The following is a 24,370-nucleotide window of genomic DNA, read 5'->3' on the forward strand; positions in this document are numbered from 1 at the left end:
TATCTGATGGTTAGATTGTGCACAGGTCAAGTCTTACATTTGGGGTGGTCACAAGGGGAGGTGCCATATGGTAAAGAGAGGGGTGCAGAAGGAGAATAGTGTCTAATAAGGATATTGTGGAGATTGGAATGGCGAAGAAAATCTGTTCAACATGTGGCGGGCAAAATGTCCGAGAAAATGGACCTCCTCTCAAAGCACGATTTTTGGAAGACATAGCATTGTCACAGTAGCTGATTAATACGTTCAAGACCACGATAATATTGAGTGACAAGGGGGTGCACTCCTACACCCTTTTTGGTTTTTGTTTTTGGAGTGTACAGCGATACCAGGATTTGATGTGGTGGTCCAGGAAATCTGTTTTTTAACTAAGCTTATGGGGTAATTATGTCCACTGAAGGTTGAGGTGAGAGTCGTGGTGTATTGCTGTAAAGCATCTGCATCTGAGCCAATATGTTCGCCTCGAATGCCAAGGTTGTACGGAAAGGAACGTTAGACATGGAAAGAATGGTGACTGTTGAATGTATCTACTGTTTCTTACAAAGGAACCTCCCCATCGCACCCCCTCAGATTTAGTTATAAGTTGGCACAGTGGATAGGCCTTGAAAAACTGAACACAGATCAATCGAGAAAACAGGAAGAAGTTGTGTGGAATTATGAAAAAAATAAGCAAAATATACAAACTGAGTTGTCCATGCGCAAGATATGCAACATCATCAAGGCTAGTGTGAGGTCATGAGCGCCGTGGTTAGCGTGAACAGCTGCAGAACGAGAGGTCCTTCATTCAAGTCTTCCCTCAAGTGAAAAGTTCAATTTTTTATTTTCAGACAATTATCAAAGTTCAGGCACTCACACATAATCAACTTTGCTCTCCAAAATTCCAGGACATGTTCAGATTTGCTTGGACGTATGCAGGCTTTGACGGTCTACACACAGAAAAATTTGAAAACATTAAAAACATATGTTTTGACAGAGCACAGGGAAAACTGTGCGACTGTGAAACTGTTACATTAATTTGTTGCAGTTTACGTGACAAACGCTTATGTTTTCATCACTTTTTTTGGGAGTGATTATCACATCCACAAGAAAACCTAAATCGGGCAAGGTAGAAGAATCTTTTTACCCATTTGCCAAGTGTACAAGCTAGGTGGGTCGACAACATATTCCTGTCACGTGACGCACATGCCATCACTAGTGTTGTATAGAATATATCAGACGTGTTTTCCTGTGGAGGAACCAGTTGACCTATGTCCTTGCGATCAAATGTTTTCGGTTCCCATTGGAGAGACATGTCCTTTCGTCTACTAGTCGCACGGTTTTGCGGTTCGGTTGCAAAACAGACACTAAACTTATTACAGTGAACAGAGATGTCAATGAACGAACGGACAGATCATAACTTTGTAAAAATAAAAAAAGTAAACTTTTCACTCGAGGGAAGACTTGAACCAGGGACCTCTCATTCCACAGCAGCTCATGCTAACCACAGGACCACGGCGCTCCTGAGCTCACACTGTCCTTGATGTTGCATATCTTACACATGGACTACTCAGTTTGTATATTTTGCTTATTTTTTTCATGGTTCCACACAACTTCTTCCCGTTTTCTCGATTGATCTGGGTTCAGTTTTTCAAGGCCTATCCACTGTGCCAACTTATAACTAAATCTGAGGGGGGTGCGATGGGGAGGTTCCCTTGTTAGCAGATTTAAAGTGAACAGAAGTGTGTAGCTGACCCTCCTACCATCGTCTACACCAGCCCTGTAACTGAGAAAACATGTACTATCGAAGGGAGAGCCACTCAAGAAACTACACATTGTATACCAGCTGTTATATAAACCCTGTTCGGCCTTTTACATCAGCATGACCACCACTAATTTATCAGTTAGGATGAATGGGCATAAACAGAGAGAGTATACTGGCAAAACACAATATCCTGCTCCATAGCATGCTCTACAACATGACAAGTCATGACCTTGATGCCTGTTTCATCACACATGCCATCGCGATTCTTCCCCAGACACTACTATCTTAGTACTCTGTTGGTGGGAACTGGCATTAAAACATGTCCTCGGTTCTCACCACCCACCAGGTCTTAATTTATAATTTCTTTGGTCTCAGCATTTCTTCATAGCAACTATTCCTTACTTCACTCACTTCTTGTTTTCTGCAGCTTTCATTTTCTTACATGTCTATATTTCACCCCCCCCCTCCCCCCCCCCCTTTCCCCAAACCTCTAACACACAACGTTCTTAGCTTTCTGCTCTTATTAACTCGTTCTTAGCTTCTGCTCTTACTAACGCCTGTATGCTGTTTTGTCAGTAATCCCCGTCCTGCTTATTACCCTACCTTCCACCTTTAAGCTCTCAGGTTTTCAAATCCCAACGATCTTTCCTTCTCATCCTGCCCGTTAAGTCTCCCCTGACCCCATGTTCTGGGTGACTTTTTCTGAACACACTGCATTTTCTAGACGACCAGCCTTCTTTTCTTCACCCCTCTTCCTTCCCCTTCAACTCTTCTGCCAGAAGAAAGGGCCACTAGCACCAAAAGCTTGCAAATTTAATTAGATTTATGTGTGTATTTTCCTGCTGCCAACTACGAGTAGATTTTTTATTTATCCAATTACAGTATGTTTTCAAAAATTGATTGTTTCTCTTGCTATGCAGTGTAAAGTAATATGTTATTTGAATACTTCTGTCAGCCTCCTTACTCTAATCCATAATGAAAAACAGATAACATCAGCAAACATACTACGAAAGAAGTTCCACTGACCTCCCCGATGAAATCAGCAGAATGAATCTACTGGCTGCTAGGTTGTCTGGCCCACTTCTGTGCACTATTGCGCATTTCCTCTGCAACCTCCTTATATTATAGACACTGTTACAGTAATGTTACTGCATTGGATGCAGTCTGGTAACTTTTTGGATGTCAAACACTCACCAGAAGTATTCCATTTGCTGCATTTGAAACATTAAGCAAGTTGTTCGGAAAGTTGTCTTCCTGGTGGATCTAACAATCACTAAACAAAATTTTTGAGGAATCTGTGAATGTGTTTCAATTTATACAGAAACTTACATATAAAACCTGAAAAGAGATACAGCAAAAACTGTTCTACTTAACAGTTTCAGCATTTATCAAACATCTATTTTCATGTAAATGGGTTCATCAAAAATAAATAAGTAGGAAATAAATTAATTTTTGGCAATTTAATTCCATGTAGGTCACGAAAAGGAATATGTTACATTGTTACAGTAAAACACACACTACTGGGAAGTACATGCTCAACAATTACAGATACTATTATTTACAGAGTAATAGTTATACTGGACTCCCATACAATATCCATTACAGATTTCACAGGAACTTTCAAGCCACCAAGTATTAACCACTAGTGGTAACTGACAGGAAAAACATATATCAACAGTACCAACACAGCGAACAAATCTTCAAGAATGACACGTCTCTACATGGACATAGTAATGATAACAGCAAAGCCCAATGAAAAAACTGATACGCATTTACAATTTCTATCAACACAAAATTCCTAGCACTTGCCAGGAATGTAACAGTTTTTACAAAAAAAAATGCCACAATTCCACATCTGTTTATCCATACAGTGCCAAAAAAACTTGACACTTTAGTTATGGTGTGCAAGCAATAGAAGAGAATGATTTCGACAGCAAACTCAGAACACATAGTATCAACACTTCACAGTGGAAATTTGGCTGTTTAATATCACATTGTTGAATTAATGTTCAAAGCAGTTAAAATATTGTTAATTCCCTCCTGCTTTTTTAAGTGTCATTTCAGCAAAGTCTTGCTCCAAGTCTTTCTTGTCAGAATTACTATCTTTCTTGTCAGAATTACTATCTTTCTTGTCAGAATTACTATCTTTCTTGTCAGAATTACTATCCTTCTTCTGTCTTGCACCAAATATAGAACTCCCCACTCTAACATTTGTGCTACCAAGCTCGATCTGAAAATCAAAAAGAAATATAAAAACATCAAGATGACTACACTGATAAATATTCTTGAAAGCAGGTTTGATGTGGACAAAATTTTATGTATTTGTTCAATCAAAATATTAAATCAAGTTAATGCAAGTTCATCAGTACATAATGCTAATTAAAATGCTGTATGGCAACACTTCTGAAATATGCAAAATGTACAAATGAAATGAGGGCACTCCATGGTATAGATTATCCGATGAATCTTTAACAATGGTCAGTGTGTTTGTTGACATAAATATTGTGATCACTTAAGGAAGGGGAAATACAGGTACACTCCACTTCAAAATATTACCAAAATTGAGAAAAGTAAGCACACAAACTGCATACTTGAAAGTTGCTAGAAATTTTTTTTTTATATCTTACCAGTTATGTTCCTTACTGGACACTGGCCACAGTAATAGCTGTGTTGCAAATTTAATTCTATAAAATAAATAGAACTATCAACAGTATCAGTGCAATATACTGTGTTGATTGGACTGCCTCAATTCACTCGCTGTACTGTAGTCTTTTAAATTTCTGCTTCACTAAAGCATAACAACTGCATATTATTTATTTATGCAGCTTTGGGCATGTTCCTTAAGTCTTTGATGAAATTTTTCACATTTTTTTGCCATTTTCGTGTATGTACGTACAGGAGTAATTCAATGGCATGCAAGTCACCATGGCAGTGAGCTAGCCATACAACAGAAAAGCTTTTTCTTTTAAAATTCATATTTATTGTATACACAAGCTTAAGTTTATCATTATTAATCTCTACACACTGCTTCACTGTATGGTTTGTCACTGAGAGATTACTTATCAATCATAAAAAAGCATTTTCTTTGCAGGAAGCAGGGGTGAGGGGGGGGGGGGGGGGCGGTGAATTTTATTTGCTTGAACATTTTGATACAAAGCACTCGTACGCGCAACACTTCATCTAATTGACTATCAACATTTCTTCACCATGCAGAGAGTAGGAAACCATAGCTTGCCAGAGTAGGTAACATGTATTTTAAGTCTGTTTTCATTGTCACAGGGCATGTGGAAATGCAATTCACTTGCTACAGTATCATTACACTCTAGCAAGTCTGGCATTTTTTGCACTTCGTTAATTTAGAACTCTCATATTTGACTAATCTCAAAAAATTATCCACGGTGTATACGTGGACAAGGAATAAAAATTCCCAGATTTCCCGGTTGAAAATACTCCGTGTTAAATGACAGTATACTTTTCCTCGGCACTGTAAAAACTTATCAATCCTTAGAATGTTTATGGTTTTCTACACAGACGTAGAATTTGCCGGCACTTTAGAAAATGAAACCGAGAGGGGGGGGGGATACGTTTTGGAAAGATCTTTGATGTGCAGCAACATGTACACTGCTGCATTTCTTCGTTTTACAGAGGTATAAATTCGAATTGCACCAAACACCGCATGCTACTTTCCGAAGCAATGAAATCGAGAGTGCGACGCACTTTTGTAAGCCAGTCACAGCTCATGTCTCATGATCTAGGCAGCTGATAACAGCACAGGACACGTAGTGTAGTCAACCAATAGCAAGATCACTTAAGTAGTGCGAACACACAAAAAGAAAAGTTAATGCTTTAAATTAACATACATAGTTTTGTTAGAAGAAAAACAAAGCCTTCACAAATAATATTGGTCTCTAAGATTAATAAGCTGCAAGAGAAGCTAAGCTTCCACATATAATATTTATCATTTTGCGCATGTTACACTTTAAGACACATCACACAAATGTGCCAGTAAAATTTTTAATAACTATGTAAATGTCTGATCTTCTGGGCTCGAAATTCTTCTAGATGGTCGTCCTCAAAGAGTTGATTTTTAAGTGAGAGTCAAACACACTGTGATTTAAGAAATTCATTGTACATTCTCGCACATAGTTCATCTTGCGTAAAAGGAAATTTACTTTTAAAGTAACACTTTTCAAACCACCATTTGCAATATTTTCCTGCGACCTGTTAGAAATTGGTTCGATTCAGCAGTTGCCAGAGAGTGCCAGATAGCAGGCGTCACTGCGCCAGCGCAGCTACGATGACGCAGGAAGCCCGCATGTTTGTACGTGTAAAATATTGAAAGATCTTGCATTATGTCAGAAAAGAAACAAGACATCAAAGGATACTTCAGGAACATCGAATTTCGTAAACTATACTAAATGCATAATTCAGCTTAAAGTGCACAATCGTATGTTCAGATTCGGATGCATATTTTCTCGAGTACCAGTACTGTATTATCTCATGTTTGGTTGTTTATTATGGCATAATGCCATATGAGCTAGAAGATGGAAAACATACCTTTAAATGCAGCGAACAGTTGAAACTAGCCAACAGTGTGAAATTAAACACTTCGTTTCAAATAAATTGACTGCCTCAGCGCAAAATACGAGGGCCGTTCAGAAAGTAACCTCCGGTTGATTTAAAAAAATACACCAAGTTAAATAAAAATATTTTAATATATACATCTTACAACTACATCTTTGCACTATTTTTCTACATAGTCTCCATAGCGATTGAGGCACTTATCGTATCTCTTCACAAGCTTTGAAATTCCTTCTGCATAAAAATCACCCGCTTGTGCCTGGAGCCACGTTATGAGGACGAAGGAGAACCATTGTTACACAGAATCGTGACCGGTGACGAAACCTGGATTAAGTACGTGAACCCTGAGACAAAAGAACAATCAAAGATGTGGGCACATTCAAATTCGCCTACCAAACCAAGAAAAGCCTCGCAAGATTTTTCTGCCAGAAAACTGATGGCAACGGTGTTTTGGGATGCCAAAGGGGTGTTGTTGGTTGAATTCATGGAACGTGGTACGACCATTAATCAAGACGTGTACTGTGAAACAATAAAAAAGTTACGACGGGCTATACAGAACAAACGCCGTGGTATGCTGACTTCCGGTATCGTTTTTTTGCACGATAACGCCCGTCCTCACTCTGCTCGCAGAACAACGGCCCTTCTTGAGTCCTTCAAGTGGGGACGTTATCAACCATCCACCTTACAGCCCAGACCTGGCGCCAAGTGATTATCACCTCTTCATGCATTTGAAGAAATGGCTCGGGTCACAGCGGTTTGATGACGACGAAGAGCTCAAAGATGCGGTCACAGGCTGGCTCCAGGCACAAGCGGGTGATTTTTATGCAGAAGGAATTTCAAAGCTTGTGAAGAGATACGATAAGTGCCTCAATCGCTATGGAGACTATGTAGAAAAATAGTGCAAAGATGTAGTTGTAAGATGTATATATTAAAATATTTTTATTTAACTTGGTGTATTTTTTTAAATCAACCGGAGGTTACTTTCTGAACGGCCCTCGTATTAATAAAAGCCAAATCTCTTTGGCAAACTGACAAAAATAACTTCATTGTTCTGCAAGGTGATTAATGCTTGACTGTCAGAAAGTTGGAAATAAAACCTGAAACTAACAACATATTTTAGCCTTCCGTAATTATGCGAACGTATTCATTTGGTAGCTCCTGACCACAGAAATCCATTTTGTTTTCATTTAATGTGAGGGCAATAAACGAAGAGGAAACAGCAAAATCACTAAACGTAAACACAGGTCAAGTGGAGACTACCCACCTCCCCATTACAACTTGGACTGCTCTGTGCGTCAGCCCTGGATCTACGATATTTCCGAACCGGAGCAATTTAGATAGTGGCGCCCAGCCACACATCTGTAGCCAGAAGCGGGAGAAGTACTGCTCCTAGGCGACTCAACTGCGCATGCGCAAGAGCCTGCCCGCAACTGCTCAAATGAATCAAATGTTAACAGCTGTCATGTCACACTCATCGAAGGAAATTTGTTAGGAAGCACTGCATATTCTTCCTAAAGCCTTTGACACACTTTGGTTCGCAGACGCTTGTATGAGCACTGTGTTTTGTTGTTGTATATGGCGCATTTCCTATTCGACATAAGTTTTATTTATTTATTTTTTCTTTCTCTCATTCATGGTTTTTTTTTTTTTTTGCTGCAGCATTATTCTGCAGAAGCGGGATACAGTAATATCCTTCGTTAGAGTATTGGTTCTTACCAGTCAAAATCACAAAAATTTAACTGTTAACTAAAACAAGGAAAAGTTCCCGGAATTCTAAAAAATTCCTGGGGTTTTTCCCGGTTTTCTCCTGGATGAAAAAATTCCCAGGTTTTTCCTGGATCTCTCGGGTCGTATACACCCTGTTATCACTTTTACCCAAATATGATGTCTTTTCTCTACTTTCATGGAGACATTTATAAAATGTAGGAGTTTCCTCAAGCCCTTTACATACAGTACTCTAACATCACATTACTACTAATAATTTCTTTGAACATGTCTCCATTCTAGTCTATACCTATACCTACATGATTACTCTGCAAATCATACTTCTCTGACCCACCTTCAGGCTATTTCTCTACTATTCTACTCTCTAACAGCACGTGGGAAAATGAACACTTAAATTTTTCTGTACAAGCTCAGCTTTCTCTTATTTTATTATGAGAATCATTTCTCCCTATGACAGCTGGTGACAAAAACAATTTTTTCACATTTGGAGGAGAAAGTTGGTGACTGTAACTTTGTGAAAAGATCACACCGCAACAAGAAACACCTTAAATTTAATGATGGCAACCCCAACTTGTTGATCATGTACATAATACTCTCTCCCCTATTTCGTTATAATACAAAACAAGCTATCCATCTTTGTACCTTTTTGATGCCTTTCGTCAATCCCATCTGGTAATGATCACATATTTCACAGCAATACTCTAGCAGGGAATGGACAAGTGCAATGCAGGCAACCTCTTTAGAACAACTGTTGCATCATCTTAAGTGTTCTACCAATAAAACAGTCTTTCGTTTGCCTTCCCCACAACATTATCTATGTTTTTGTTGTTGTTGTTGTTGTTGTTGTCTTCAGTCCTGAGACTGGTTTGATGCAGCTCTCCATGCTACTCCATCCTGTGCAAGCTTCTTCATCTCCCAGTACTTACTGCAACCTACATCCTTCTGAATCTGCTTAGTGTATTTATCTCTTTGTCTGCCTCTACAATTTTTACCCTCCACGTTGCCCTCTAATGCTAAATTTGTGATCCCTTGATGCCTCAGAACATGTCCTACTAACTGGTACCTTCTTTTTGTCAAGTTGGGCCACAAACTCCTCTTCTCCCCAATTCTATTCAATACCTCCTCATTAGTTATGTGATCTACCCACCTAATTTTCAGCATTCTTCTGTAGCACCACATTTCGAAAGCTTCTATTCTCTTCTTGTCCAAACTGGTTATCATCCATGTTTCACTTCCATACATGGCTACACTCCATACAAATACTTTCAGAAACGACTTCCTGACACTTAAATCTATACTCGATGTTAACAAATGTTTCTTCTTCAGAAATGCTTTCCTTGCCATTGCCAGTCTACATTTTATATCCTCTCTACTTCGACCATCATCAGTTATTTTACTCCCTAAATAGCAAAACTCCTTTACTACTTTAAGTGTCTCATTTCCTAATCTAATCCCCTCAGCATCACCCGATTTAATTTGACTACATTCCATTAACCTCGTTTTGCTTTTGTTGATGTTCATCTTATATCCTCCTTTCAAGACACTGTCCATTTCGTTCAACTGCTCTTCCAAGTCCTTTGCTGCCTCTGACAGAATTACAATGTCATCGGCGAACCTAAACATTTTTATTTCTTCTCCATGGATTTTAATACCTACTCCGAATTTTTCTTTTGTTTCCTTCACTGCTTGCTCAATATACAGATTGAATAACATTGGGGAGAGCCTACAACCCCGTCTCACGACCTTCCCAACCACTGCTTCCCTTTCCTGCCCCTCGACTCATAACTGCCATCTGGTTTCTGTACAAATTGTAAATAGCCTTTCGCTCCGCTCCCTGTATTTTACCCCTGCCACCTTCAGAATTCGAAAGAGAGTATTACAGGTCAACATTGTCGAAAGGTTTCTCTATGTCTACAAATGCTAGAAACGTAGGTTTGCCTTTCCTTAATCTTTCTTCTAAGATAAGTCGTAGGGTCAGTATTGCGCCACATGTTCCAACATTTTTGCATAATCCAAACTGATCTTCCCCGAGGTCAGCTTCTATCAGTTTTTCCATTCATCTGTAAAGAATTCGCGTTAGTATTTTTGCAGCTGTGACTTATTAAACTGATAGTTCGGTAATTTTCACATCTGTCAACACCTGCTTTCTTTGGGATTGGAATTATTATATTCTTCTTGAAGTCTGAGGGTATTTCGCCTGTCTCATACATTTTGCTCACCAGATGGTTTTGTCAGGACTGGCTTTCCAAAGGCTGTCAGTAGTTGTAATGGAATGTTGTCTACTCCCGGGGCCTTGTTTCGACTCAGGTCTTTCAGTGCTCTGTCAAATTCTTCATGCAGTATCATATCTCCCATTTCATCTTCATCTACATCCTCTTCCATTTCCATAATATTGTCCTCAAGTACACAGCCCTTGTATAGACCCTCTATATACTCCTTCCATCTTTCTGCTTTCCCTTCTTTGCTTAGAACTGGGTTTCCATCTGAGCTCTTGATATTCATACAAGTGGCTCTCTTTTCTCCAAAGGTCTCTTCGATTTTCCTGAATGCAGTACCTATCTTACCCCTAGTGAGAGAAGCCTCTACATCCTTACATTTGTCCTCTAGCCATCCCTGCTTAGCCATTTTGCACTTCCTGTCGATCTCATTTTTGAGATGTTTGTATTCCTTTTTGCCTGCATCATTTACTGCCTTTTTATATTTACTCCTTTCATCAATTAAATTCAATATTTCTTCTGTTACCCAAGGATTTCTATTAGCCCTCGTCTTTTTACCTACTTGATCCTCTGCTACCTTCACTACTTCATCTCTCAGAGCTACCCATTCTTCTTCTACTCTATTTCTTTCCCCCATTCGTGTCAATTGTTCCCTTATGCTCTCCACGAAACTCCGTACAATCTCTGGTTTAGTCAGTTTATCCAGGTCCCATCTACTTGAATTCTCACCTTTTTGCAGTTTCTTCAGTTTTAATCTACAGTTCATAACTAAAAGATTGTGGTCAGAGTCCACATACAGTTTAATACCTGGTTCCTAAATCTCTGTCTTACCATTATAAAATCTATCTGATACCTTCTAGTATCTCCAGGATTCTTCCATGTATACAACCTTCTTTTATGATTCTTGAACCAAGTGTTAGCTATGATTAAGTTATGCTCTGTGCAAAATTCTACCAGACGGCTTCCTCTTTCATTATCTATGCATTTGTTACAATTTATGTTATTCATATTTTTATTTTCTAGATATCTTATCTAACTGGCAGCCTTTAAGTTTCTATTATTTCTGATATTTAACATTTCTTTTCAGACTCATGTGGACGACCTCACACTTTTCCTTATTCACCAAGAATTGCCACTTTTCACACCATTAAGATACCACAGGTCTGCGACTAAAAAACTGCATAGGAATTTTTAACATTTTCTTACAGGTTTTGAACTCCCAAAAACAGGAAAAATATTCAAAAAATCTATCATATCGGTTTTTTGTGTATTGTAGTATTTATGTTCATTAGTAATAAACCTATGTGGTTTTTTAATTTAATAATTTTTAAAAATTATATCAGTCACAATTGATAAAATAAACTTAAAAAATTTACAATGTTAACTATTCTTTGTTACGACTTGCAGATTTTACTGTGTACTCCTGTACATCAGAAGCAAATGCAAACAATCTTATTGTTCAGTTTTATCGTGTTGCGACAAGTCAAATGACAATTTGTATCTCGCACGAAATGAAGAGAAACTCTCAGCAGACATATTACTATTCAAGAGAAAAGTGCTGTTTCTGTCTAGTCATGGCTAAAAAAGGTTGTGTTATTTCTCCAAACAATTTTTGTTATACCTGTGGTGAATACACGATTAAAAGTAAACAGAGATAAGTGATTTTGTGAGCGAAGTTTATTTTGCTTACTTTAATTTAAAACTAGGTGACCGAGATAGACCATGGGCCCTGCGTAAGGTGTGCAGAAGATGTGAAGAAGGTCTTCGTTTGTGGTTTAAGGGTAAGAAAAATGCTTTTTTCTTTTGAAATTCCTATGATATGGCGTGAGCAGAAAAACCATACCACTGACTGCTACTTCTGTTCAGTTGGCGTAAAGGGATTCAATTCAAAAAACAAAAGCAGCATACGTTATCCTAGACTCAGCTACACGCTCAGTGCCCCATAGTTCTGAAATACCTATCCCACAGCCACCTTCCAGTTTGGATCAATACTGGACTGAGTTGGAGGACGAAGTTACATTACCTCCTCAGGGTGAATTGAGCTCAGATTTTTCTTCAGTCGAAGATGAAAGGCCTCAACTATTTTCTCAAAGTGAGCTCAATGATCTAGTAAGAGATTTAGGTCTTTCAAAAGATGCAGCCGAACTGTTAGGTTCCAGATTAAAAAATAAAAACCTTTTATCATTTGGCACCTCATTTTCATGGTACAGACACCAAGAAAAAGAATTTACACAGTTTTTCTCAAAAGAAGGAAATTTAGTTTTTTGCAATGATGTGGAAGGACTCCTGCATTGCTTTGATAAGCAGTATGACTCACCTGAATGGCACCTACTCATCGATTCATCAAAAACTAGTCTTAAAGTAGTCTCATGATCACGTAATCCTGCAGTGAATTGCGGTGGTTCTTTCCACCACCTGGCTGAGCTACGGCAACTGTTAAGCTTTACACCTGCTTTCTGTGCTGCCCTCCAGGAAACCTGGTTCCCGGCAATGCGGACCCCTGCCCTCCGTGGCTCTAAGGAATTTTACAGGAACCATAGCAATTATAATATTGTCGGGTGGACTGAACTCAGTATGCAGTGAACCTGTGCCCCTTCAAACCCCTCTTGGAACTGTGGCTGACAATAAGGGCAACGCAGGAAGTAATTGTCTGCAATTTTTATCTTCCTCCAGACGGTGCAGTACCCCTGAATGTATTGGCTGCACTGATTGATCAATTCCCTATGTAGGAAATTATTTTGGGAGATTTAACGCACATAACCGCTTGTGGAGTGGCGTCATGCTTAATGGCCAAGGTAGGGAGGTCTAAAATTTACTGTCACAACTCGACCTCTGCCTCTTCAATACAGGTGCCTCCACACATTTCAGTGTGGCACATGGCACATATTCGGCCATTGATCTCTCAGTTTGCAGTCCTGGCCTTCTCCCATCTATCCAATGGAGAAGACATTAAGACCTTTGTGGTAGTGACCACTTACCCATCTTCCTGTCACTCCCCCAGCATCACGCCCACAGACAAATACCCATATGGGTGTTAAGCAAGGCAGACTGGGAAGCCTTCACTTCTGCTGTCACCGCCGAATCTCCTCCACATGGTGCCATTGATGTTGCCGTTGAGTAGGTAACTACAACAATCGTTCCTGTGGCCACGAAAGCCTCAACAATTTTGTAATCGTTCCTGTGGCAGAAAACGCGATCCATCGTTCTTTAGGGTGCCACCGGCGAAAGACAGTCCCTTGGTGGTCACCAGAAGTCGCTGAGGCAATTAAAGAGCATCGGCGAGTTCTACAGCGACATAAGCAACACCTTACCCTAGAGCACCTAATAGCCTTTAAGCGGCTCTGTTGCGCCCACGTTCACCAGCGTATAAAATGACAGAAACAGGAGTGTTGGGAGAGGAACGTGTTGACCATTGGATGCCATCATCACCTTCCCAAGTCTGGATGAAGATCAGACATCTTTTTGGGTACCAGACCCCAACAGGTGTTCCTGACATTAACATCAATGGCGTGTTATCTACTGATGCAAACGCGATTTCTGAGCCCTTTGCTTAACAATATGCTCGAGCCTCTGCATCGGAGAACTACCCCCCAGCCTTTTGCACCCTCAAACGGCGGATGGAAAGGAAAGTCCTCTTGTTCACTACACACCACAGTGAACCCTATAACACCTCATTTGGGAGCTCCTCAGTGCCCTTGCACATTGCCCCAACACAGCTCTTGGGCCGGATCGGATCCACAGTCAGATGATTAAACATCTCTCTTCTGCCTACAAGCGACATCTCCTTGTTATCTTCAACCAGATCTGGTACGATGGTGTCTTTCCATCACAATGGTGAGAGAAAATCATTCCAGTGCTCAAACCCGGTCAAAACCCGCTTGATGTGGATAGCTACCGGCCCATCAGCCTCACAAACTTTTTTTGTAAGCTGCTGGAATGTATGGTGTGTCGGCAATTGGGTTGGGTTCTGGAGTCATGTGGCCTACTGCCTCCACGTCAGGGCGGATTCCGCCGAGGTCACTCTATCACTGATAATCTTGTCCCCCTGAAGTCTGCCATCTGAACAGCCTTTTCCAGATGCCAACATCTGGTTGCCATCTTTTTCAACTTACGTAAAGCATACAACATGCCCTGGTGACATTCTATCCTTGCCACATAGTATGAGCGGGGTCTCCAGGGCTCGCTCCTGGTTTTATCCAAAACTTCCTGTCGCTCCATACTTTCCGTGTCCAAATCAGTGACTTCCATAGTTCCATCCATATCCAGGAGAATGGAATCCCGCAGGGCTCTGTACTGAGTGTCTCTTTATTTTTAGTGGCCATTAACGGTCTAGCAGCAGCTGCCGGGCCCTCCGTCTCACCTTCTTTGTATGCAGACTTATGCATTTCATGCTGCTGCTCCAGTACTGTTGTTGCTGAGCAGCGCCTCCAGGGGGAGTCATCCACAAGGCGCAGTCATGGGCTCTAGCCCACGGCTTCCAGTTTTCAGCTGTAAAGTCGTGTGTCATGCAATTCTGTCAGCATCACACCGTTCATCCGGAACCCACACTTTAATGACGATCCACTCACTGTAGTGGAGACATATTGATTCTTAGGACTGGTTTTCGACGCCCAATTGACTTGGCTACCTCACCTTCGTCAGCTTAACCCTTTGTTTCCTGACATAAGAAAAAATTTACTTTTTAACATTTTCTTTGCTGAATTTATGCTATTGTGGCCTCAAATGACGGTAGGATTTTTTGTAAAATTTTATTTTATTTTTCACAACTTTTTTCTCTCCTGGTACTCACAAGTACCGTCAGACTCCTTGGACAGAATCACAACATGCACAGAAAAACGCTCCAATTTTTATAACTTGTACTTTATTCCGCATAAATATTAAATATTTTTACATTAGAAAATTAACAGAAATAGGATATTTTGAATTTTTTTAAAATTTCGCATAAATTTATTCTAGAGCAACTTCACAATACATAGTAACTTAGCTATACATTTTTGACAGTATATACATATCACATATTTAGTGATACCTCATGTAATTGTAGGAAACAGTTCTTTTTCTCATTGCAGCACAAATACACTTTACACGTACTACATTGTGAATGTGGTCTCGACTTAAGTTTTATTTTTCGCACACATTTCGCATCGTCCTCTTTTACAACTGAACACTACAAAATGGTTTCCTCAGTTGCCAAGACGTACATCCTTCGGAACAGAAAAGTTATCCTTCCTTCTCTTTGGGAGAGTTATTTCATCTTTACCAGAGTTTCTCTTTTTGGGATTTGGCACTTGCTGTTCATTCATTAGCCCCAGTGCCACAGCACGCCTGAATTCCAACAGTGGCAGTGCCCCATGTAGATCATTGAAAATGACGTAAGCATTGACAAAAGCAATTTCTATTGCTCCCCAGAAGAGACGTTGCCACCATTTCTTTGATCGCTTGTCAAGACCATAAGCTGAACGTAATCTGTCTGCATAATCCACACCACACATGTTTTTATTGTAATCTGTGTAACTGGACATGGTATAGTCTTACTAGTTCCATCTTTCTGTTTTCTTGTCACTGCTCTCTGTTCAGTGCCATGAAAGTTTGACGCAAAATGCACTACTTTATTTTCCTTCCATTGAAATACTGTTAGGTCTAAAGATGACTCTCTCATATTTAATTTAGATATTTTTCTTTAGGTAAATTCCCTGGCAAACCTTTCCTGTTTGTTCTAATTGTTCCAAAGGCAAATGTATTTACGGATTTCTGTGTGAGAAAAAGTGGACAGAACAACTAGTGAGAGGTAACGCATTGTTGCTGCAATAAAGTGTTCGCACAACCTGGCGGTACTAATAAGTCCGCCTTATATTTTCCACTTTATCTCATTCACTTGTAACGTAATGCTTCAAACTATTATAAAAAAACAAAGAAGGTAAGTACGTACAATGGAAAACTCAACGGAAGTTTCAATAAATTGCGCACAAATTCAGGCAACACCATGGAACAAGCACATACAATCTTCTGTTTTCACAGCAGCGCGCGAAATACAATTTCAAGCTCTGACCACCAGAGAGATATATGTATTGCACAATAACATCTATGAAACAGTTGAGCAGAGTTACTGTTACGTACCGACAGGCTCTCAGATCACGAAACTGCACCACGAGAAAATAATGAGAGTCAAAACTTACTGGTACTTTTAAGTACCGTCAGGCAACAAAGGGTTAAGGGGAAGTGCAGTCAGCACCTCAATGCTCTCTACTGCCTGAGCAACACCAACTGGGGTGTAGATCACGCTACGCTGCCACAGCTCTACAGAGCCCTTGTTCAATCCCGCCTTGACTATGAGAGAGTGGTTTACGGTTCATCGGCACCCTCACCATTGCATTTACTCGACCCAGTGCACCACTGTGGCGTTCACCTAGCGAGGGGAGCTTTTAAAACGAGTTTGGTGACCAGTGTCCTGGAGGAGGCTGGAGTCCCTCCACTGAAGGTCAGGCATGCACAACTGCTCACCAGTTACATTGCACACGTTCATAGTTCTCCTCTGCATCCGAATTACCGTCTCCTTTTCCCAACCACGGCGTTTCATCTCCTGCATCGGTGGCCCACATCAGGGCTTATGATTGTGGTTAGCGTCCGGTCCCTTCTGTCTGAACTGGAGTCCTTCCCATTACCACCTCTCCTCTCGGTCCATTCACATACATCTCCATGGTGTATACCTAGGCCGCAGATTCTTCTTGACCTTTCGCAAACTCTGTTAACCCTGAGGCTCTCCGCTATCACTTCCTCTCAATTCTAGACATGTACCGGGGCCATGAAATGGTTTACAATGACAGCTTTATGGCTGATGGTCACGTAGGCTTTGCATATGTTCATGGAGGACATATTGAACAACATTTCTTGCCAGATGGCTAAGCCCCGGCAGGTCATTTCTCCTGTGTACTGACTCCTTGGGCAGCCTACAAGCTATCTACCAGTGCTACCCTCGCCATCCTTTGATAGTGTCCATTCAGGAGTCCATTTATGCCCTAGAATGGTCCCGTCGCTCAGTAGTGTTTATGTGGACCCCAGGACATGTCGGTATCCCAGGCAACGAACTTGCCGACATGCTACACGGAAACCGCTTTGGATATGGGCAACTCCGAAACTGACCTGCTTTCTTTCTTACACGGCGTAGGGTTTTTTGACTTTGGGAGGCGGAATGGCATAACAGTACGTACAAAAAACTGCATGTCATTAAAGAGACTACAAATGTGTGGAAGTCTTCCATGCAGTCCTCTCACAGGGAATCAGTTGTCTTCTGCCATCTCGGCATTGGCCATACGTGGCTAATGCATGGTTACCTCCTCAATCGCGAGGACCCACCTCAGTGTCGCTGTGGCTCACAAATGACGGTTGTCCACCTCTTGCTGGCCTGCCCATTTTTAGACGCTCTGCGGCAGACTTTTAACTTTCCCAGCACCCTGCCTTCGGTGTTGGGTGACAATGCATCAACAGCAGCAAACGTTTTATTCATGAGGGTGGGTTTTATCATTTGATCTAAGTTTTAGTGCTTGTCCTTTGTCCCTGTGTGTCCCCAACCTAGGTGCTTTTAGGGTGGAGCTTTTAATGTGACACAGAGTGGCTGACTTCTCCTTTTTAATCTCTCAGTCAGCCAGCCATGGTAATCTGCTCTCGTTTTGATCTCTTCTACATGTTTCTTGCATCTCTCTGTGTTTTTTTTGTCCATTTTAGTGCTTTTTGCCCTTTTGTCATTCTTGTGGTTTTCTCCTTTCTTCCAGCTGTGTTCTGTATGTCTCTATTATTTTACTCCCACCCTTGTTGAATTACTTTAATCGGAACGAGGGACCGATGACCTCGCAATTTGGTCCCCAACCCCCCTCTTTTAAACCAACCAACCAATCACCTACATGAAGAGATTGCAGTAGCTGAGTAGCTGACTTTTGTATCATTTCATGAGTAAATGTCAACATAACACACACCAGATGGACATCGGGGGTATGTTGAGCTGTCGATTTGCATGGCGAACGGATTTCAGCAGACTCCTTGTGAAACTATGATGGATGCATTCGACATCTGTGTCAGACACTAGAGGACGGCCCGGTGATTTGCCTTCACACAATCAATCTGTTTCTCAGAATTTTTCATGCCATCATCTAATGCTTTGTGCTGTAGGAGATCCACACCGTACCTACTACAAAAGTCAAGCTGAACAGTTATTACTGACCCGCACTGCCCAAAACATAGAACAAAAAACATTTTCTGGTGTCCTGACGCCATTTTTTGTAGAACAGAAGTGGCTGCACACTGCTGCTATCTAGTGGGAACCATGTAAAACTCTAGTGTTTGCTCTTTCCAATAGTACATTGTTCATGCACATCTCAAATAACTTAATAGTTATGATTTTTTAAATTGGATAATTCTTTTCAATACCCCCTGTATAATTCCAAACCTGTTATAAATGTTTTCTTGCTTGCATGTTTAACATGAAGTATTCCACACATCAACTCACTTGTAAAGTAATCAGAAATTTGAAGCTGTCTTATACACAGGGGCTATATTGTTTTATTCCCTAAAAGCATTATCATTCATAGTTACTCTTCATGCAAACAGAAAAAGATGTAACAGTTGGTCATTGTTCAGGGCAGGTGAAGTGGTGGTGGTGGTGGTGGTGGTGGTGGTGGTGGTGGTCCCAGTCCCTTTTCTTTGAATCACATTTTACATTTATACTAAATACTTCAGTTATACAGGCTCAAACAAAATTTGCAAGGAGTTTTACAGAGGCTGTTTGGAAGTTTGTTGTGTAAAATACATCCGACTCTTATAGAAATGTTGTCATTGTTTGGAAGTTTGTTGTGTAAAATGCATCCGACACCTCACCGCTCTAAATTGGCACGCAGCTCATCGTCAGACTGCAAAAGAACGTCTCTGTGAAATATGATAACCTGGACCATATTTAAGCTCTTATGGGGCATGATGGAAACAGAAATATCCTCCAGCTTGTCACAGGCGAGTAGTGCCCATCACTGGGCAGAGAATGCTGTTTTAATTAAGACCGACCTTGAGCGCATTTTGGACAAGCCCTCCACCTCCCAAATCTTGTCCTCTAAATGGTCCACAAAAAACTGAGGGTTCATTGACGATAAAGATTATCCATCAACTTTCGAACAGGCGAGGTACCGGGGTGAATAAGCTTCGCTGCCATTCTTAGCCCGACATTCCTCCCATGGTGTGGCCAGGGGGGGGGGGGGGGGGGGGTCTTATTTCTTAGCATTGAAGTTAGACCTTGACAGCTTAGAGACTGCTGGTGCTTGACCACCAGCAAGAGGTGCCATACCACGCTTCATGGTGTGTCATCTGCCCTGATGCCACCCACTCCGACACGGGCCCTCCCCACGGGTGCCACCTAGACACAGCAAAGGCCACATGGCAGGGTTGCCATTGCCGGGAGTCCTGATGCCCCAGGGTGACAGGCATCTACTCCTTGGAATACACGGGGAGTTAACAGTGCAGGCATCAGCAGAGTGATCTCTGTGTGGTCAGGGGGCTACAACCAACAGGGTACATGGTGGCCCCACAACAGACTGGCTACCGTGCGGGATATCAGGTGCAAACGAGCTAAGAAGTCCATTATTGTCGACAGCACAGAAAGTGATACCGCACAGAGGTTGGAGGAAAATGCACCCAGGAGGGTGACCTCGCCCAACAGATTGAGAATGAGCGGAAGTGCAGATCCACATCAAAGGATGCGAGAGGTCTCAGCGCATGATGGACACTATGCACCATGTAAGGCGCCCTTCCCCAATTGGCTCGCTCTTCAGGAAAATTTTGAAAAACGGATGTCAAACCCTACAGAGGACCATCACATAAAGGCCGAAACATGTTAGACTCCATTTAGTCGCCTCTTACGACAAACAGGCAGGAATACCTCGGGCCTATTCTAAGCCCCGGACCTGGAGGGGGTCTTCATGAAGGTGACAAACAACTTGTTGAGTTCTGTAATTTCGTTCTTGCCCCTGGAAGCCATTAGACTGACAAGCTGCAGCTTGTGCCAGATGATGTTTAGTAATACAGATGTCTTATTCATATCAATAATGGAAGTACCTGGATGGAAAAATATGTAAAATATGGGAAAGGAAATGACACACACACACACACACACACACACACACACACACACACACACACACAGAGAGAGAGAGAGAGAGAGAGAGAGCGCCTACATGCTCGCAGTAGCAGTGAGACGCAAAATGTCTCATTGAACTAATTTATTGAACTAATTTTCTGAAAATTGTAGTTGCCATCTCATTTTTTTCTATTTTGATTTTGCAGTGTCTTTAGTATGAAGGAAATATATAAAAGGACAAAATACAATAAATTTAAAAATGTGATACACAACTTTTACTGCAGCGATATGTAGACAATTTTGCTATATGGAAGCAAATATTGAAACACTCCCTTCAATTCCAACATGACTAATTAAATTTAATATGTATAATCATCTTACCGCATGTTCAAAATCATCTGACATCCCCATGGACAGCTCAACTTCTTCCAACTTCATACTCAGCGATTTACATACTTCAGTTCTCACATTTCTCAGACACTGAAACAAACATAATATTTTCCATTCTGATGTCAATGAAGCAATTTAGTCTATTTACTGTGCCCATTTTGGAATAGATGTTTCCAAACAAAATTGTCTAAACCTATGATTATCATTAAACTGTAAAATGGTTTCACACTACTCATAATTTAGAACACACTCAATTTTAAGCAAGTAATAATCTCCTAGATTTATTATGTTACTTAAGTGCAAACATTTCATTACTCGAATTTTTTATTTATGCTGTGCTAGTGGGATTCTGGGCCACTCAAAATTGTGCCTACCACGTTTGAACCTAAAATATCCTCTCTGAAAAAAATCTGCAGACAAACTGTACTGCAAAGTGAAACGCGTGCAAATGTACAAAATCCAAACCACAACAGCATCAATCCATCAAATGCTTGCTCATTACAGAGATTCGTATGGAAGTCTTGTATGCAAATTACATGATCTATCCTTGAGACATAAGAAATGCTAGCAGTGTAGCACTTCTGTGCAATTATTTTTAGTACTTACTTATAGCAATGTGTGTAGTACCTGTTTGTAATTAATTATAACAAAATATGAAGTACCCTACATTCTCAACTTGTGAGAGGTGAAAGTGGGCAAAATACCTGATGAGAGTTTCTCCATCTTACACATGGAAACTGTGCCTAATGTACAGCACATGATTAAGTCTTATTACTTTTATCAAACAATGGAAACTCTAGGTTGGACTCTCTCTCTCTCTCTCTCTCTCTCTCTCTCTCTCACACACACACACACACACACACACACACAAGCAAGCACAATTTTTGCACACATGACCACCACCTCTGGCTGTTCAGACCGGAATGATGTTCGACAACACCTTCGACTGACTGAATGGCATCACAAGTAAGAGGCTATAGGTAAGCACTAGAAATATTCCCATGCGAGTCTTTGATAGCATCACTCTCTCTCTCTCTCTCTCTCTCTCTCTCTATATATATATATATATATATATATATATATATATATATATATATATATGAGATACCATCGGTTTACACAGGTGTTTTTGCTAATCATATCCCCAAAAGTAATCATTTCACTAATGCAGGAAGCCTGGGCCCAGTGGTTCTTTCCAGGCCGAGCTGCCAAAGACGGCGGTCATTCGTGCATGAGGCGTGCTCGCTGTGTGGGTAGCAGCGTTTTCATTGAGCCTTTCTGCAGCTCAACATGTTACCTTTATGGTGACTAGTTATCTGCCTTTTTCCTGATATTGTTTATTACAGTTAGGGTGGTCAAGTGGTTCTTTCTCATTTTCGTATCACCACCCAAATTTATCCACCATCAAATGTAAATTTGTATCAATTTATTTGTTACTTCGATTACACACATAAAGTTTACAAAATACAGTGAATATAATCATTCAATCTTGATATGATAATGGAAATATCTAGGTGTAATAAAAATAATAGAAGGGGTCAAGTAAAAGGTTGTCAAGCACTCAATTTCTGCCTTCAGAGTGACACATGTAACTATCACTGGTCCCAACCAACTTGTTCATGTGCTTACTGTCCATTCAATGCCTCAAAGAATTCCATCCGTCATTTGAACATACACTGTTGAATAAAGAGCTACTCTCGTTTTCTTAGTGCCTTATGGAATTCAGTTAGGTGTCCATGTTGCTACCACCATTTTCTAATATCATTTGCCATCTTCCATCAGGTCTACATCAGAACTTATCATCTCTCATCTCTTCGAATTCAGTGAAAAACTTTCTTGGTCCATCTACCATCTATTCCTCTGGCTGCATTTCCCACCCACTCCATCTACCCTACCACTGCAATTAAAACTACCTTTTTCGCTTCACTCTGATCCTTTTTGTTTCCCTATCCTCCTAGCAATTTTCAACACACGCATCTCTACTGATCACCGAGTACACTACAGTTTTTGAATGTTTTCTGTATTAAAAGTCCACGCCCTACTACTGTAAGTGATTATTCACCTTCCTTTCAGACACTTCACAAGATTGGTTTTGAAAACGCTATGTAGTTTACTGAAAGTGCATCACTTCACTTTTACTGCTCTGGTAATTTCTCTGCCTGCCCTTTTAGCCACTGTACATAAATTATATAAAAAACCACTCACCCACTGCTTCTATGACGTCATTAATTTTCCTTTTGATATCAAATAATAGAAAATCTGGGCTGCCATACCAACAATATGGAAATAAGAGATTGTTTCTCACCACATAGAGGCGATGTTGAGTGGCAGACGAGCACATTGATAAGAAATTGTTAGTTATTATTGCATTCTCAGACTACGTCTCTCTCTCTCTCTCTCTCTCTCTCTCTCTCTCTCTCTCTCTCTCTCACACACACACACACACACACACACAGACAGAGAGAGAGAGAGAGAGAGAGAGAGAGAGAGAGAGAGAGAGTTGTCTCAGCATTGATTTTATCTGTAAATTTTTTAATCTTATTGTAATTTATTTCCATGCCTAGTTTTAAATTTTTTCCATTTAATTCCTCCATTCATGTTTAAATGGTAAAAGGTAATTACTAAATCTAAAGTGGTTTAGAAATGTCATAGCAATATTCTTAGCTTTCCCAGTTTTACAATCAAAGATTACCCCGATGGTGATATAGTTAATAGTTGATTACAGCTACAGCGATAAGATTTCTGATAATATGGAATCTATAGTGTGGTCATACATTTAATCTTCAGTATATTAATATACAATGAATCAATGCATTGTTTCTCAAGGGTTTTAAGTAAGAATTTGTTAAGTAAAACTTCCTAAAAAGTTTAAAAACCCCATGCAAAGGGGTCATTAAAATACACTGCCCTGCTCTCCAATTTTCTTGGAGATTTTCAGATGAACAAATAGGCAATTGTGCTGTACCCATTTGTTCATTTGTTTGTTTAAATATAAATATCATCCTTTATGTGGCTATAATACTAAAGAATATGTTTTACATTATGAAGGTGAGGCTGTTATGTCTATATTTTTCTTTTAATTAATTCCTTTTGGCCCACTGCTATTAGGTAGAAAAATTGCTTCAAAAACCATAACATTGCATTCATTCTGTCCAAGATCACTTCACTATGTATAAAGTTGTTTTAAATGTTCTTGTTCACAAAGCTTACACCTCAATTTTCTACTTGCTCTCTTCCTACGTAATGAAACCCATGTCCTGATTTTAATTATATTTGGTCTTTCTTTTTTGTTTCACTTCCAATAACCCTACCATATTTCCAACTACAATAACAAACCTTTAAAATTCAGGTTTAAAATCCATTGTTAAAAAGGAAACATTTGGGTTTTTAAAGTACATGACAATGTCTATTCATGTGGTAAGGTGCAAGTGCCAGAATTAGATGAGTGGGCCACTTGCCTGTGACCATTATTGAGTTCCACAGTGCAGTACTTTGAATACTCTTTCACATGCACTGAAATACCAATCCCTCACAAATTTGTGTGTAGAAGAAGAAGAAACTTACACTATTTACACTGTGCTCAAAGAATTAGGCGAGAGACAATGA

General features: G+C 40.3%; 1 protein-coding gene across 3 annotated transcripts in view; it reads right to left on the reverse strand.

The window, feature by feature from the left end:
* Nucleotides 1–3,183: 3,183 nt before the first annotated feature.
* LOC126251525 (pyridoxal phosphate homeostasis protein) overlaps nt 3,184–24,370 on the reverse strand; it is a 73,572-nt gene continuing 52,385 nt past the window's right edge. The window contains exons 5-7 of one of the 3 annotated variants that reach the window (XM_049952015.1): nt 20,756–20,854; nt 3,862–3,968; nt 3,184–3,819 (exon numbers count right to left, since the gene is read on the reverse strand). In XM_049952015.1, the coding sequence (XP_049807972.1) occupies nt 3,768–3,819; nt 3,862–3,968; nt 20,756–20,854 (258 nt within the window). In that variant the 3' untranslated portion in view covers nt 3,184–3,767. Of the gene's footprint in view, nt 3,969–20,755; nt 20,855–24,370 lie in introns of all 3 variants that reach the window. The other 2 variants (XM_049952014.1, XM_049952016.1) reach the window with 2 other exon arrangements.

This window comes from Schistocerca nitens, chromosome 4, assembly GCF_023898315.1.
Source record: "Schistocerca nitens isolate TAMUIC-IGC-003100 chromosome 4, iqSchNite1.1, whole genome shotgun sequence".
NCBI lineage: Eukaryota > Metazoa > Arthropoda > Insecta > Orthoptera > Acrididae > Schistocerca > Schistocerca nitens.